The 17418-nt window shown below is 31.1% G+C and overlaps 1 protein-coding gene and 1 pseudogene across 1 annotated transcript; one reads left to right on the top strand and one right to left on the bottom strand.

The window, feature by feature from the left end:
• Window positions 1-3452: 3452 nt before the first annotated feature.
• Window positions 3453-4154, bottom strand: LOC126691558 (uncharacterized). Its single transcript, XM_050386578.1, has 2 exons — window positions 4097-4154; window positions 3453-3769 (listed from the first exon to the last, which is right to left on the bottom strand). The coding sequence occupies exons 1-2, from the start codon at window positions 4152-4154 to the stop codon at window positions 3453-3455; spliced, it is 375 nt and encodes a 124-aa protein (XP_050242535.1).
• A 6015-nt stretch (window positions 4155-10169) lies between these two features.
• On the top strand, window positions 10170-13415 carry LOC126693779 (rust resistance kinase Lr10-like; annotated as a pseudogene).
• The last annotated feature ends 4003 nt before the right edge of the window (window positions 13416-17418 follow it).

Raw genomic sequence — 17418 nt, 5'->3', positions numbered from 1 at the left:
AAAAAAAAAATTTACCAAACTAAGTTTATCACGATCACTTTAAGTATCTCATTGATTAGGGGATTGCTCTTAAAAATAATATTTTATAATGTCTCAAGATCAATTCCCAATTCCCTATACTTCCCCTATTTATTTTTGTTATGAATGCTGAGTTATCGAGCTTTGCAGCAAGCTGGGTCAACAGACTGGGCTAATGGAGCCCATCAGGTGCACATGAACTTAAAACCTAGCACACGGCATGACCCATTGGGCTACCCATGGGCCTCAATAACAACAGGTTGGACTACCCATTAGCTTGGTGGGCCGTTGAGCTACTGGGTCAGGCCAGAGGCAATAGGCTGTTTGGTGACCCTTCAGATGGTAAGAACTGATAAGAGTCTATCTTTATTAAACCATATCACTGAATAGAAATTACTTCCACCCTGAAAGATGGAAGGAATTTGGTAAATTTTTCTTGTATACCTAAGTGGAGATGTTCATGAAAGATGAGATATCAAGAGAGTGATCTTCTTACATCTCACCGAGGCGTTGTCCTCTTAGGAACTTTATGTTGGGGTTTATACCCTAAAATCCAATTTATTGGCATGTCGTAAATAATTAAATTGTTTAATTATATGAGATTATCTATAAATGAACTAATGAGACATTATCTTAATCCATGAGATGCATAGTATGTGATTTATGTGATTTAGTCACAGAAGATATAAGTCACAAGTTCTTTGTAAACTTAGAATTTTAGTTTGTAGTCAGTGATGAAATTGGGCATTTCAATTGTAAAGACTATAACATATCAACTAAGATGATTTGTCTTGATCATGGAAGTGGAGACTTCTAGTTGATATATTGATCATTTTAAGAGTAAAGATATATTGAACTAGACTGCTGTGAAATTTATTATTCTCCTAATGACTGTCAAATGAATAATAAATCTCACGATTTCTATTTACATCAACTCTAAATTATAAGAGAATAATGAACCTGATCATGAGGTGTAGGTTGTTTTGATATATCAGGAGTGAGATCTAAAGTCATGATCAAAACCTCAGTATGTTGGACAGCCGCATTTAATGTTGATGGAACATATATTTTCAAGATAGAATTCATAATATTTTAACGGAGATATAAAATATTCCCTTGAGATAAGTTTAATGAGTTTGGTTATTTAGAGTGTTGGGCCCAACCACTATAGTAAGGAGTTACTAAAGTATATATTTATGAAATTGAATTTCATAAATATATGATGAATAACTTAAATGATTAAACTGTATACTCAAGGATTAAGATGTAATAATCTTCAAAGTGACAGTCAACATTCATGACTTTGTATTACTACGAATATTTTAATGAAGGAGTTGCATGTGTAATAAAGTCTTGAGATATAATTTATTAATAAGGCCCAGAGTGCAAATATATTTATATAGTGGTATTGAATATAATTAATAGTAACTTTGGATTTATCAAGAGTTGACAGAAAAGTCCAAAACCCATTGGAGTTAGAGTCTTATTTGTTCTTTTTTGGTCCCACTCCAAGCCACATACTAAACCCCAATTGGAATGATCCAAAAGGTTAACCCAATTAGATAATCAGTAAAATATAAAGAGAGAAACATACAGAATTTCATTAGAGAATTTTTAAGAGTTTTCTTAAGGAATAAAATCATGTGTATGTGAGTGTAAGCCACTCTCTTATTTTTTCATTGGAAACTGATTGAGAGACCATACTTTTTGGGCATTAAGTGGAATTGGAGTGAAAATTAAAAGTGTTCTCAAGTACTTCTAATATTTTGTTTTTGAATTTCACCGCATCAAAGTACGCTTTCTTGTTCTTAAATTCTGAAACTTACATAGTACATGTTATTAATTGTGAATGAAGTAGATTCGTTAATTTTTTGCTGCGTATGTTTTGTATGCGATACAAACATGTATTTTTTCAACACTTTAGAGAGAGATCAAGAAATTGGTAGATGTGTTTGTCGAGTTTAAAGAGATTCATAGAATTCTTGAATCTCTTTGAAGATGGACACCTGGATTAATTTATTCTTCTTCTTCTTCTTATTCTTATTCTTCTTGGATAATTCTTGTCTTTATTAACTTATTCAGGTAGAGGCGTTGAAAGGAGTAAAGTAATTTTCCCTTTGAATATTATGTGTTGGAAAACTGGATTTACGTAAAATACAATTGAGAGGCGACGTTATAAAGGAAAGACAACGTGCGTTAGCCATTGACCATTGAAAATCAATAAACTGGATTTATTACGTAAACTGGATTTATGTACTTGATTTTGTGGCTGGAAAAGACCTAGGTATTTTGTTTTGTTTTTATTTTTAATTTGTTAGAATTCTATTACTTCATTTTGGTTCTTGTTTTTTCTGTTGTATACACTTATACCTTTTGTTTAGGTCTCTCTCCCTTGCAATGGCTTATTTTCCATAGTTTATTATAAGAAAATGAAAATGCAATGCTCTTATTTAAGTTGTCATTGTCTATTTTGAACCTGTTTAAAATAATGCATAAAATTAGCGATTTAATTTATTGGTTGGAAAACATATTTTGTATTATATACAACATAAATTATGTACCATTGGAAGAATGTGCATGAGACGTATGTATTCACAACAACATATTAAAATTTTTTTTTCTTATTCTTTGACTTTTTGGTAAGAAAGTGAATGAAAGAATATATTAAACATTTTTATTCATTTGTGCTGTATTTTCCTTAAAATCACAACTAAAATTTTGAAAAAAAGATACACTAAATTTATTAAATGTTTATTTAGTTCAATTTTTATAACATCTTATAAAATTATATAAGTATGTGATTAAATTATATTCATATATAGTATACCCATTACCCATAATTACATATATTTACAGTTTTATCATTTCCGCTTTTTATGCTGTATTTTTTTATAAAGAAATTTAAATCTTGATCGGAATGAAATGTGTACCTGTTTCATACCTATATCACACTTACATCTCCCGCCCCACACATTTTTTTTTCTTGGTAAATAAAAAAACTCGTAACAGGAGAAAGTGCAAAGGAAATTAATTAGCACTAATATGGTCACTAGTGGAGATTAGGGAAACTCAAACCCGATACCTAAGTCTTGTTGGCTCAATGCACTTTTTCCGTCCCATACATTACTAGTTAACTGCTTAAGATCCCAAAAAAAAAAAAAAAAAAAAAAAAAATCCACACTCACTCGCTGCAACATAAAAAATGAGAGGAGAGAGAAATGCTACGAAAGAACTTGGCCATGGTGAAATTGTTAGAAAGCTGAAAGTCAATGTAATCCAACGATATATTTATTATAAATTATTAAGTTAGATCACATAATTAAAATCTCATACAAGTAAAATTCAAGTTCTTGTTTTGACCATAACCAGAAATCATGTAAAATGAATCTACCAAGAACATCATAAACTCAGTGAAACGAAACCTCCTAACACTTTTATCCAGAACAATTTGGTTGGCCAGAAACTGGATTAAATGATAATGAAGTGTCCCAAGCGTAGGCGAAGGCAGTGTTAGAATGTGGTGCAATCGTACCACCATTAGCAGTGACTTGTAATTGGTTTCCGCTTTGAACTATGACGGTAGGGTCAAGAGGTAATACAGTTTGAAACCCATTGCTGCTTAATACCAAATCTGTGAGAGTACATGGGCAGTCAAGATTGATTGTCACATTCCACACTGGTTTTTGTTGTACAACTAATTTGCTTTTTGATTGAACAACTGATACGTTGTCCAAGGAGCATTGACAATTTCCTGTAATTTAAGAAATACAAAATAATTAGTAACACCGAAATTAATCTAATCTATTAATTAGAAGCATCAACACAAACACTAACAAATGTATTGACAAATTTCAAATTTATTTTAAGTTGGTAAACAAAATAACTATCAAAATATTTAATGAAGACAGACATGCATATATGTAGGAGTGACTCTAGCTAGCTAGTGTGTAAAATCAAGAGCAGCGACAAATTCTTCCAAATGAATATATATATATATATATATATATATATGCATGGTAGTAAGAAAGCCATGTATTTCAGGGATATATTGCATGCACTGCATGAATCTTTTACGTACCTTCGCTAACAAGATTCAGGAAGAAAAATACACAAAGAAGTTTGATGAAAGCTGCCATTGCTAAAATCAATACTACTGCTACTTAGTTTCTCTGCTTTTTCCTGAATGGTATGCAACTAGGTCATGTGTAATTTATAGTGATTTTAGAATCAAATGAAATAATTGCCGTGATCTTTTACTTTAAAGCTAGCTATTCATGTAAAACTTTATTACCTATTTAATTAGAAAGACCTTTAAATTTTGATAGGATAGAATTCCATAATATTTATTTATTTGGCAAAAAGAATAATAAAAAAAACTATCTTATTTTCCTATGTTTGACAGCAACTTTAAATGAGTTAAAAAATTATCTTTTGACTTTCATTCTTTAGCTTAGTGTGAGATAAAATTGTTTTCAAGACAATTTTAGTAAAAAACAATTCTATCTCTTACTAAGTTAAAAAAGAAAAGTAAAGAGATAATTTTTCATCTAAGCAAAGCTTTTTTTTTTTTTTTTTTGGAGTCATCTAAGCAAAGCTTTGAATAAATGTATATCAATTAAACCTTCTAACTAAGTAAAGATTTTTAATGATTTATTTAATTTTTGATATTTATTTCTATTCTACAATGAATAAGAGAACTCTTTCATTTAGCTTACCACCTCATCGTTTTTTAATTACCATCATATTTCACACTTAGTTTTCTATCAAAGCAAAGTTTTAAATGAATGTATAACTATTTAACCTTCTATCTAAGAAATTTTTTTTAATAATTATTTAATTTTTATTATTTATTTATATTACAGAATAAATAATTTTATTTCCTTACCATTTAAATTTAATAAAATTTATTGGAATTACTTAGCATATTATATATATATATATATATATATATAGACACACACATAAGTGGAGTCAAAGTACCTTCCCTCCCCAAAACTCCTATAGGGAATTAAAAAAAAAAAAAAAACTGTTAGAGAAATAATGTTACCTCTCCCTCCCTCTTCTGCAAATAGAAAATATCTTAAGAATTATTTTTATTTTTTAAAATTTTGAGGAACAATTCTTTTAGAAGTTGAAATTCACAGCAATTGGGTTTGTACTTGGTTTTGCTATTGGAAAAAATAACGAAGATCTGTTATTCTGTTTTATTAGTTTTTTTTTTTTTTTTTTGAGAAGGTTTTTCCTAGAATTCTATTACTCTTTAATTCTGGTTTCTTCTCTTGTTATCATTTTTTTAGATGAGTAATGCTAAATCCACAAACTATGTTACAATATTTGTTTTAATTTAGACCCACCATTAACATCACTTTTTTATTTTTCAATAACTATTCACCTCATCAGCAGTTTGTAAAGTTATTTATAAAAACATTTGTATATCTAGCATTACTCTTTTTTTTAATATATCTCTCACTTACTCTATATATTCCATGGTTTGTTGTAAAAAATGAAATTAAATACAATGGATTCGTTTCTATTTTTGTTATAATTGCTATTTTGAACCTATTTGAAATATTGGGTAAAAGCAACGAGTTATTTTATTAGTTAAAAGGTATTTTGTGAAAAAAAATTTCCTCCCTATGTTATTTTGTCTTGGAAATAGATATTATTTTTAGTTATGAATTTAAATTTTTATTAGGGGTGTGCATAAAACCGACGAACCGAAAAAACCGACCGAAACCAACTGAACCGTTGCAAAAATTTTGGTTTGGTTTCGGTTTGGTTATTAATTTTTAAAAACTGAAAATTTCGGTTTGGTTTCGGTTTTTGATTTGAATACACCGAACCGACCGAAACTGAACCGAACATATTATAATATATTTTACATAAAATATATAATATATAATATATGGGCCTGCCATACATGTTTGGCCTTTTCATTTTTTTTTAAAACCATTTGGGCCTCCTTTTTTTTTTTCTTTTATATGGTCTGGCCCTTTCTTGTTTGATAGGAATCAATGAATTAGATCCGGCCCTTTCCTCTTTTCCATGTATTCATTTTATTTTTAGAATAAGTAATTATAATTAAACTAATTAGATATCTATTTAACCTAATTAAACTTAATCAAAATTAATTCTCAAAAAAAAAAAAAAAAAAAACTTAATCTAATTTAACTATAAAAACAAAAGTTAAAAACCCTACCCAGTACTTTCATTCTCACAGAGTCGCAGCCTCCACTCTTCAGAATTCAGCCCTCCTCTTCTCTCACCGCTCCATATGCCGCCTCCACACACCGGCCTTCCTACGCCGGCCTCCACACGCCGACCTCCACCCTCCGGCCTCCCTACGCGGCTACGCCGTCCTCCAAGGGAGTCTATTGAAGAAGGTTCTGGAATCGATCAAGGACCTCGTCAATGACGCCAACTTCGACTGCTCCGCCACCTGGTTCTCGCTCCAGGCCATGGATTCCAGCCACCTGGCACTCGTGGCTCTTCTTCTCAGATCTGAGGGCTTCGAGCACTACCGTTGTGACTGCAACTTGTCCATGGGGATGAACCTCAACAACATGGCCAAGATGCTCAAGTGCGCGGGAAATGACGACATTGTTACCATTAAGACCGATGATGGTGGTGATACTGTCACTTTCATGTTCGAAAGCCCTAGTAAGAACCGTTGATTTTGCTTGCTTTTGGTGCTTTTTTGTTTTGTTTTTGTTCGTGATTTTGTTTGGCTGCTGAGAAATTGTGGGTGTGTGCTTGGTAAATGAAGGTGGGATCTTGAGTGTTGTGTTTATGGGTTTGGGTTTTTGTTGTCATTCTGTTTGGTTGCTGTGAGAATGTGGGAATTTGTTAAGTTCTTGGTGGGTGAAGGTGGGATTTTGATTTTTTTTTTTTTTTTTTTTTTTTTGGGTTTCTGTTTGGTGATTTTGTTGTAATTTTGTTTGGTTGTTGAGAAAATGTGGGAGAGGGCAAGAAAATGTGATTGAATGGTTGTTTGTTTGATAGATGAAGATGGAATCTTGAATCAATGCTATTTTTTCAATTTTTATGTGCAAATAAAGTTAGGATTTTGAAAAAACTCATGTGCTTGGTTGTTTTTATTCTGGTTTGTTTATTTTTTCAATTTCCTCTCTTTTTTATATTCTGGGTTTGATTTTTTTTCTTTGTTTGCTTTCTTAGAAAATAAAGGATAAGGAAACCGAAAAAACTGACCGAAACCGACCGAAATCCAACCAAAACCGACGGATTTCCAATTACTTCGGTCGGTTTCGGTTGAGAATTTCACAAACCGAAAATTTCGGTTTCGGTTGGCCAACACTTAGAAAACCGACCGAAACCGAACCGACACACCCCTAATTTTTATAAGTTAGTGAAGACATTTACCCTTATGAAAGATATTTAATAAGTTAATTAAAGACACTTATTTTTTTCAGTGCTATGCATTTTGTTTGTGATTTAAAGTTTTTTTTTTTAATTTTTAATTTGTTAATTTTGAATACTACTTTAAGATATAGAATCATAAAATTTATTAATAGAAAAATCCTTTAGATTGCACCAGTTTTTTTTTTAATAATTTTTTTTTTGCACTTTTTACAAGCTAGAGTTGATAATATTGAGGATAAGGTTTTTTTTGGAGAGCAACGTTTCAAACTCCCCCTATATCTTTTAGTCTTTTAGTGGATGTGAATTTTAAAAATTTAACTGTTATATTACATTTTCTATATATTTTTAACACGCATTATAAATTTCGTTCAAATCGAATGTTATTTATTATTTGCTCAATAAAATTATTTTTTATACATAATTTTATACTACAAAAATTTTAAATTTAAACATTTGTTTGATGACATAGCTATTGATAGTTGATAGTTTTAAAATTTTGTAAGTATGGAGGATATAATAAAAATATGTAATTCAAATAGTTAGAATTTCAAAATTTACATATAATAAAAAGATATAGGAAAACTTTGAAGGGTTTCTCTCAAAATTGGTTTAGAGAGAAACATTTTCCTTATATTGAATTCACACACGACATATTGATCTAACAGGTTATATGGAAAAAATCAAACTAAAACAAATGGGAGATGCTACGTTTATAATATTTTTACAATATTTTTATAACAAATCATAGGTGGTTAGTTGTTATTGGTTCAAATTTTAAACTAACGCCAAGATTATTTTTTTGTTCCAACAATAACAACTAGTAACAACTTACCACTTAAAATTTGTTGTAAAAATATTGTAGACATATCATTTTTCAAAGCAAATTCCAATAACCAAAACATTTCCTTAACACGAAATATGAAGATTTGAAAATCAAAATTTCATGTTGCTCATGATATTAAATGGAGCAATTAATTAAACCGGGTACATAAATAGAGCTCTTATTTTTGACCAAAAATGATCTAGAGTGAATCTACCGATAAGAACATCAGAAACTCTGTGAAACCCATTGCTAGACAATTTCATATCTAATTGGGAACATGGGCATCCATTAGTGATTGCCACACTCCACACTGGCTTTTGTTGCACTACTTCTCCAATTTTAGATTGATTAATGGTTACTTGGCTTAGGGTACTGTTAAGAAAAATTAATTTAGAGCAGCGGAAAAACACATACATACCTCTATTCAAGTGTTTTAGAGAAAAGAAGAATCATTACAAGATAGTATAGTGCCACCGTTTTATAAAAAATGATTTTTATGTCAACTCAGATATCACGTGTACTGTTGTCTGAGATTAAAATTAAAAAAAAAAAGAAAAAAAAGAAAAAAAAAAGAAGCTAAATGAAGGTCTCACATTGGGATCAAAATCACGCCTCCAATTTGCTTCACATTTTGGTGGAGAGAAAATGGTGAACGTTGAAAACATATTTAGCAGATATGTTCAAACTGCAGTGCTAGACAAGCTCACGAGTCACGCTTGGAGAAATGTGGGACATGAAAGAAGGGAATTGAGTTGCAATAATTGACTTCTTAATTGGATGGGTATGAACACTATCAGAGCCCGGCCTTTCTATAAAACTCTTTTATTTTTAATTTATATATGTATCTCCAAATTCAAATGTTTGCTTTTATGGGATTTTTACGCTACGTAGTAATTTATTTAAGTAAGTATACATAGCACCGTATGTATGATTGTTCTCACACGATATTTCATATAAAGCTTCATGAGTCCCCGCAGTTTTGTGACTATATTTATGGGTATTCTATAGAAACGGAAAGCTTATGTTCAAACACCAGTTTCCGTCTTTTTTTTACACATATCTCAATTCTCAAGTATTGAAGTACCTGATAACAATTTTTTTTTTTTTTTTAATTTTTAAAATTTTTAATTTTTTTTTTTTATCATTCAGCAAAAAAAAAAAAAAAGAAGAAGAAGATAACAAATTTTATTTTTAATTATATCTAACACTTTTTCACCTCCACTCGTTCTCTCTTGCTTTTACGTTTTATTTTTATATTTTTAATCTTCATATTATATCCACCGCATGTTCATTTCCACTATGTACTTATCAGTTATCTCCTTAAATTTCAAATTTTAAAAAACAAAAGTCTTGTCTCTTTTTACCTTTTGTCTCATTACGTGATTACCCAAAGCAAAACTCAAAAACCAATAGAGAGAAAGATCCGAGGAAGAAAAAAAATGAAGAAGACCAACACCAAACACGCAGAGACCACAATCAAAAAATTGTATTGCAAAGCTGAGAAGAAACAAAGGAGAAGAAGAGAAGAGATAAGAGAAGCATCAGATCTGAAAATTTGGTGACAAATCTAATATTAGGTGAGTGAAAATTTACAAAGAAAATTTTTAAAGAGACTCCAATTAAGTAGTTAGTAGTTAGTAATTTGGTATAATATAGAAGGACTTTATTTATTTATTTTTTGAAAGTCCTATAGAGACATTATTCAATTCAAAAGATTGAAGTTTATAAAGTTTTGGTGTAAGTATGTTATATCAACTACTTGCTATTTTTTTTAATATAGAACTTCACATTTTAAATATATATATCCAAGAATTTATTTAATATGTTTTTTTTAGAGGATAACAACACCCCTTATTGATTCAATGAATCCAAGTAAAAGAAAAAAATAAATGGTCTTATGAAGTCCACCCGAAGCAACGGTTGACCCAAGTCTATAAATTCTCACCCACCCAAATATTACTGGTTGCATAGGAATAGGTGAGGATTCAATAATAATCCATATACATACTACCATCTAAGTTAGTAAGCTTTTCCAGACCACACCACAGATATGGATATTTCCCTTAGAATAGTTATCCCATCCTTACTGTTGTTTGTGGTTTTCATCGTAGACCTTGGAGAAGGCTACAATAATATTAGGTGTCCCGAATTACAGTGTAGAGCAGATGGTCCAGCCATCCGATTTCCTTTCCTACTCAAAGACAAGCAGCCAGACCACCACTGTGGCTATCCTGGCTTTGATATCTACTGCTCTCATAATAATGATACGGTGCTCGACCTAAATACTTCAGTAAAAGCCTTTGTCCAAAGCATTGATTACAAACGTCGGTTAATTCGGGTAGCTGACCCAGGTAATTGCTTTCCTTGGAAAATTCTGGGACTCGATTTGTCTTCCCCTACTTTCAAAGTCAAAAATTCTCAAGATGATTATGACTATGTCCTTTTCAATTGTACGCCAGAAACATTTGAGGAAAATTATTTTCGGATAGATTGTCTTAGTGGCAATAGCCATCCAGTTTATGCTTTTCCTTCGGACGCTACCGTCGACTGGTATCCCATAGTATCATGTACAAAGATGTATAGCGTTTCAGTTCAATTTACTGGTGATATAAAATTTTCTTTTCTTGAATTGACGTGGTCTGAACCGGCTGAGTGCGGACTCTGTGAAGGGGAAGGCAAGAAATGTAGATTCGAGAATAATAGCACTGAGAAGAAAACTGAGTGCTTCAACCCCGACAAAGACAAAGGTATTGTATTATCTCTACCCAATTTCCACTTCTATAATCACACAAGTTCTTCACGTTTCAAGCCAACATTTATTGATTTTATCAAGCTCAGTTTATAAATGCTCTGCGACGGTAATTTATTTATTGTAACCAGTCATGAGGTGTTATTTCCAACCAAAAGAACATTATTTTAGAAGTCTGCTTGTCTCACAAGGAAAATTATTTGTAAAGCAATCTGGTGCACCATTCTCTTATTTACATGAATGGTAAATTTTATTATAAATTTAATTAGTATAACTTACTATTATATGATAGAAGAGATTATAAAATATAAACTAAACTTTCATAATATTGAATAATTACTCGACTCTCAAAAGAACTTAAATAGGCTAGGGTATCAGCTCAAAATTTAGCTAAAAAGATTATTGTAAGTGTGGTAATTTATTAATTGAGGAAAACTCATTGCTTAGCACATTAGACTTCTTAATAGCCGAAATATGAACACAAAGTCCGAATGCAATGTTACCCTGCTAATAAGAGAATTTAAAGTTTTAGGAGTATAACAGCGTGGTACTTTACTAAATAATTACTCGTGTCTCGAAAGAATTTGAATAAGCCCAGCCCATCAGTTGGAACTTGTAACCAAACCTTGCGGTATCAACATAAAACTTAATTAGGTAAAAAGATTAGCATAAGTGTGGTAATTGATTAATTGAGTAACACTCATTTCTTAGCACATTACCTTTCAAATGCCTAAACATGAACTCAAAGTCTGAACACAATATTACCTCACTAATAAGAGTAATTATTCAATATTTTAGGAGTACATTGACTTGGTACCTTCTTATCTTACATAATAGCTTATTTTAGTGGGTTTCAATTAGCTCAACTAGTAAAGTTTCTAATGGTTGAATAAGAGATTTGGGGTTTAATCCCTGCTTATACCAAAAATCGATCGGTGTCTTGGTCTGATGATAAAAAGATATCATCATGACCGGACACTATATGTTGAAATTATCTAAAAAATAAATAGCTTATCTTACTAATTAAATTCATGATGAAATCCATCATTCATGTGAGAAAATGGAGTATCATGTTGCTATACTATGGGAGAACCTTATCATTTTTTTGCTTATAATGAAAAAAATTCACACAATTATCTTTTTTTTTTTTTGATAGGTGTAATAAAAAGCTGATCATATTAAAATATTTTACAGGTAGATCAACAACAATATCAATAGTAATTACTGGTAAGGTTTTCGTTGGCCATTTGAAAATTTGCAATAAATTATTTATTTGTTGTCTTGACTCATGAATATGTTTAACATGCAGTTTCCACCTTGGGGTCATTTTTTTTGCTCCTAGTGGTCTATTTACTCTACTATGTCTATCGCTATGACAAAATAGAAAAAGAAAATCAAGCAAGGATTGAAAAGTTTTTGGAGGATTACAGAGCTCTCAAGCCCTCAAGGTACTCATATAACGATGTTAAATGGATTACAAATCAATTTATAGAGAAGTTAGGACAAGGAGCCTATGGAACAGTGTTCAAAGGAAAGCTTTCGAATGAAATCCATGTTGCCGTGAAGATCTTGAACAGTTCCAAGGGCAATGGGAAAGAATTCATAAATGAAGTGGGAACAATGGGTAGGATCCACCATGTTAATGTGGTTCGCTTAGTTGGCTTTTGCGCTGATGGATTTAGAAGGGCTCTAGTTTATGAGTTTTTATCAAATGATTCATTAGAGAAGTTCATTTCCTTAGTAGATTCTAACCGTTTCCTTGGTTGGAAAAAGCTAGAAGGCATTGCTCTCGGCATAGCAAAAGGAATTGAATATCTTCACCAAGGATGTGATCAACGAATCCTTCATTTTGATATTAAACCTCATAATATTTTGCTAGACCAAAATTTCAATCCAAAAATTTCTGATTTTGGTTTAGCCAAGTTGTGTGCAAAGGATTAGAGTGCAATGTCCATGACCACAGCTAGGGGGACCATGGGTTACATTGCACCCGAAGTGTTCTCTAGGAACTTTGGGAGCGTGTCTTACAAGTCAGATGTTTACAGTTTTGGAATATTGTTGCTTGAAATGGTTGGAGGTAGGAAAAATATTGATCTAACCATGGAGAACACTAACCAAATATATTTCCCAAAATGGATCTACAATTTTTTAGAGGAAAAGGAAGATCTACGATTCTATGTTGTGGATAATGGAGATGCTAAAATTGCAAAGAAACTAGCAATTATGGGACTTTGGTGCATCCAGTGGCACCCAATGGATCGTCCTTCTATGAAAATTGTGGTTCAAATGTTGGAGGGAGAAGGAGATAAGTTAACCATGTGTCCTAATCCCTTTGCCTCTACAGCCCCTACAAGAACTTATGCAAGTATGCCTATAAGGTGTCTAAACCAAGAGTTAGAAGTAATGACAGAATCAAAGTAAAGGCACATTTGATAGAATGTAACAGTAATTACATAAGAATATGAATAAGTATTACAAGGAATACAATATGTTGTAATGTAATAATAATTATTATTCACTTGTTTGGTGACAACACAATAATAGAGTCGTAAAGACAATGGAATGAAAGCATTTTAAATCAAACTTAAGATATATTTTAGGAAATATCTAACTCATATAATTATATTTTCTAAAAAAATAATATTTTTTAAATTTGAAAGAGAGATTAGTTATTTTTTATGATTTTTTTATTTTATAATTGTTATGTGCATATGGAAAGTTTGTTTATTTAGAAATATATTAATTTTAGAAATTAATACATCTATTAAGGAATAGCTATTACAACATTTTAAGAGATGAATAGTTATTCCTCATTTTAAAGAATAACTATTTATAAGGAATGACAATTCCTTGTAATAAAAACATAACCAAACTACTGAATAGTTAAACTATAGAAATAACTATTATATAACCAAACTATTGAATAGCTAAACTATATGAATAACTATTACAGTCTATCAAATATGCCTTAAGTATTTTAAGCTAGGAATCCCCAATAATAATATAGGTTGCAAATGCAATCATGGTGTACTCAGGGATTGACATTTTCAATCTTGCAATCAATGTAGGGACTTCAAGTTTTCTTATGTTGAGTATAAGCAAGATGATGCTTATAGGTAGTCAAGAATGTGCAATTAGTTTTTTGTGTGTTTATTAATTTTTTATATTAATTTTGATAAAATTTCAGAAATTTGTAGAATAAGGCTTTATTTCCTTATTTTAGATATACAGTTTTTAGTTTCTTAAAAAAGAAAAAGAAAAGAAGATATACAGTTTTTAAGAGTGTTTTAGTCAAATTTGAGCCCTTATATGGAATGGTATAAATTAAGATTTATTTTGAGAATATTTTTTGGCTAAATTTTTTGTTTTTAGACTAATTCAGTGCTTAACACAAATAAAGTTTCCCAATCAAACTAGGGCTTCATTGGTGCTTTCCAATATAAATTGGTGGTTGTAGCCTTAAGGCATTCATACTTCTCTTTAATAAAAAAAATTTTCAAACAATGTTTATTGTTTTTGTTTTTGTTTTTTTTTTCTTCTTCTAATAAATGCTTGAGAACTTTTCGCTCATCCCATAACATTTGCTTGTAATCGAATTAAATTCTTAATATATTTTATTTAGAGATTAAATTCTGTAAGGATGTGGTGTAAAATCCATGTTTTACCCCTTAAATTCTAATATGACATATCATCTTATCACATATTTTAAAAATAAGCACAGCCACACTCAATCAATTCTAATACCCATATATAAATCTAACAAAATTGAGAGTTTATTGAGATGTTATTAAGTGTGGTAGGATGTACTGAATTTTAAGTAAAATGTTGATATGACAATCTCTTATTGGATGATATAAAACATGAGTTTTACACCCTCTCCTTACCAAATTCGGACTCTTTAATTTAAGATAAAATGTGTTAAATTATGTTAAGAAGAACTTGGAAGAATTGTTGTTGGAACTTGGAAGAAGCCCGCTTAAGCTGTGTCGACTTCACGCAGTGCTAAATCAATGCTAGTGCCACATTAATGTGCAAGCAACGTTAGCAACTTAGCATATTTGCCCAGTTGGGAAAATAGAGAGAGACTCTGTGACATTTTGGGCTGGCGGTTCACACCTTCGTTGGGAAAATATCTGGGCTTCCCCATTAAGCACACAACCATTCCTTAGGACTTTGGGTTTATTCTTGAAAGGGTCCAAAATCACCTTGCAGCTGGAAGGCCCACCTCCTATCTTTTGCTGGGAGACTAGTCTTAACCTAGTCCGTCACTTTAGTTGTTTTGAATTATATCATGCAATGCACTGATCCTCCTCTAAAAATCGCCAATGTAGTGGACAGGCTGAGCCGGAACTTTTTTTGGGGTTCAACGGAAAGCAAAAAGAAACCTCATCTTATTAGTTGGAGGAAAATTACCAAGCCTAAGAAGGAAGGAGGCCTTGGGCTCTTCACCGCTGAGCCCAAGAATAAGGCCTTGCTAGCAAAGCTCAACTGGAGATTTCACAAAGAAAGTAACTCCTTGTGTTTGTACATCGTAAGGTTTTGTGACCAAGGAGCTTCTTGACTTTCATCGTGTGATGAACTAAAAAACTTTACAGCTAACATCATTCTCAAGTTGGTGATTAAGTCGAGTACTGGGATCCGCGCAATTGGTTAGTCACTTACTGGGAGCTGTGCATTGAAAATGAAAGATTATTACTACAGAACAAGTCCAAAGTGTGATAAGTGTGATAATTTAAGGTGATAGTATTTAGTCAGATAGTTTAGGGTGTAAAGTGTAATCTAGTGCATAGTTTAGGATGGTAAAACATAATTTCCCCACTTTAATTTCCATTTCAACGTTTGCAAAATGTATTTCAATATAAACATAGTTGGGTCCTTCACATTATAAAGGATAGACATTGTGCAAGTCACTCAAACCATGGAAAATCAATGTTATTAATTTCATGTACTTGGTTTTGTGATTGGAAAAAAAAAAAAAGTTGTGTGTTTTTGTTTATACAATATTTTATTTACTATAATTATATTACAATTTTGAATTCTGGTTTTGTCTATTGTTATAATCTTTTCTTTAGGTATCTCTCACTTACTATTTATATATTTCATGATTTATTATAGGAAAATGAAAATATAGTGATTTATACCTAATTTTTTTTTTTTGGTGAAATATTGGGTAAAAGAGACGAGTTATTTTTTTATAAAAACGATTCATTTTATTAATTACTTGAAAAAAAATTGTTGTTGTTGAAATACAAGTGATATTTCAATAGTAATATTATCATTTTGTCTTGGGGGAATAGTAATTATTTTGAAGTATGACTTTAAATTTTAATAAGGTAATGAAGACATTTACCTAATGAATAATTTTTTTTTTTCTTTTTTTTTTTGAGAAGAGAATAATATTTATTTAGCTGATGAAAGGCATTATTATTTTTCTTTTTTTGGGGGGGGGGGGGGGGGGGGGAACGGATTACAAGCTAAATTCTATTCATAGACTTCTTGATCTAATGGGTTATATAGGAAAAAAACAAAAGCCAATAAACTGCACAACAAAAGCATTTGCTACAACACAAAAATTTAATGGAGAGGCAATGCAATATATATAAAAGAGCATGGACGACATGTTGCAATTCAAATGAAGCTTTGAAAATCAAAATTTCATGCTGCCGATGATATTATTATTAACGTAGACCACATAATTGAAATCGAGTACAACAATAAAGCTCTTATTTAGATGAAAAATCATCTAATTTAAATGAATCTACCAAAAACATTAGGCACTTTGAGAAACCTCCTTAAGAACAATTGATTTGGGAAGAAAGTGGCTGGAACGAAAATGAAGTGTCCCAAGCATAGGTGAAGCTAACTGAAGAAGATGGTTGAACTGGCACACCATTGTTAACAAGGCATTCATTGCCGGACTGAGACAAGACCGAAGGGTCAACTGGTTTCACAGTTTGAAACCCATTGCATGACAATTTCAAATCTGATTGGGAACAAGGGCAGCCATTGTTGATTGTCACACTCCACACTGGCTTTTGTTGCACTACTTCTCCAGTTTTAGATTGTTTGATGGTTACTTGGCTTAGGGTGCATTGACAATTTCCTACAATTAAATAAACATGAACAAATTAGAAATACTAAATCAACTTCAAAAGAATGAACAACATATATAAACATGAACACTGAAACTGACAATAGTCCTGACTCTAAAGCTTCGTTTGAGAGTTCATAAGGGAATGGAATGAAATAAAATGAAATGTATTTAAGTAAGAGAAATGAATGAAAAAAAAAATAGAATGGAAATGAATGAAATTAAGTAACCTTGATTGGATGTTTTAATATAAAGGAATAAAAATGAACGGAATTTATGTAATCTTATTTGGGAATAACATAGAATGAATGTAATGGAATCATTTTATGATAATATTATTATTAGACCATTATTTTA

This window comes from Quercus robur, chromosome 7, assembly GCF_932294415.1.
Source record: "Quercus robur chromosome 7, dhQueRobu3.1, whole genome shotgun sequence".
In the NCBI taxonomy this organism is placed as follows: Eukaryota; Viridiplantae; Streptophyta; class Magnoliopsida; order Fagales; family Fagaceae; genus Quercus; species Quercus robur.
Note: the sequence above shows the minus strand (reverse complement) of the source record. Positions and strands in the feature narration are given on the sequence as shown.

What these genes read in the sequence shown, in the direction of transcription:
- LOC126691558 (XM_050386578.1), bottom strand. Translation starts at nt 4,154, where the DNA reads ATGGCAGCTTTCATCAAACTTCTTTGTGTATTTTTCTTCCTGAATCTT. An exon ending in CCTGAATCTTGTTAGCGAAG is followed by an intron (nt 3,770 to 4,096) that starts GTACGTAAAAGA and finishes CTTAAATTACAG; the next exon opens with GAAATTGTCAATGCTCCTTG.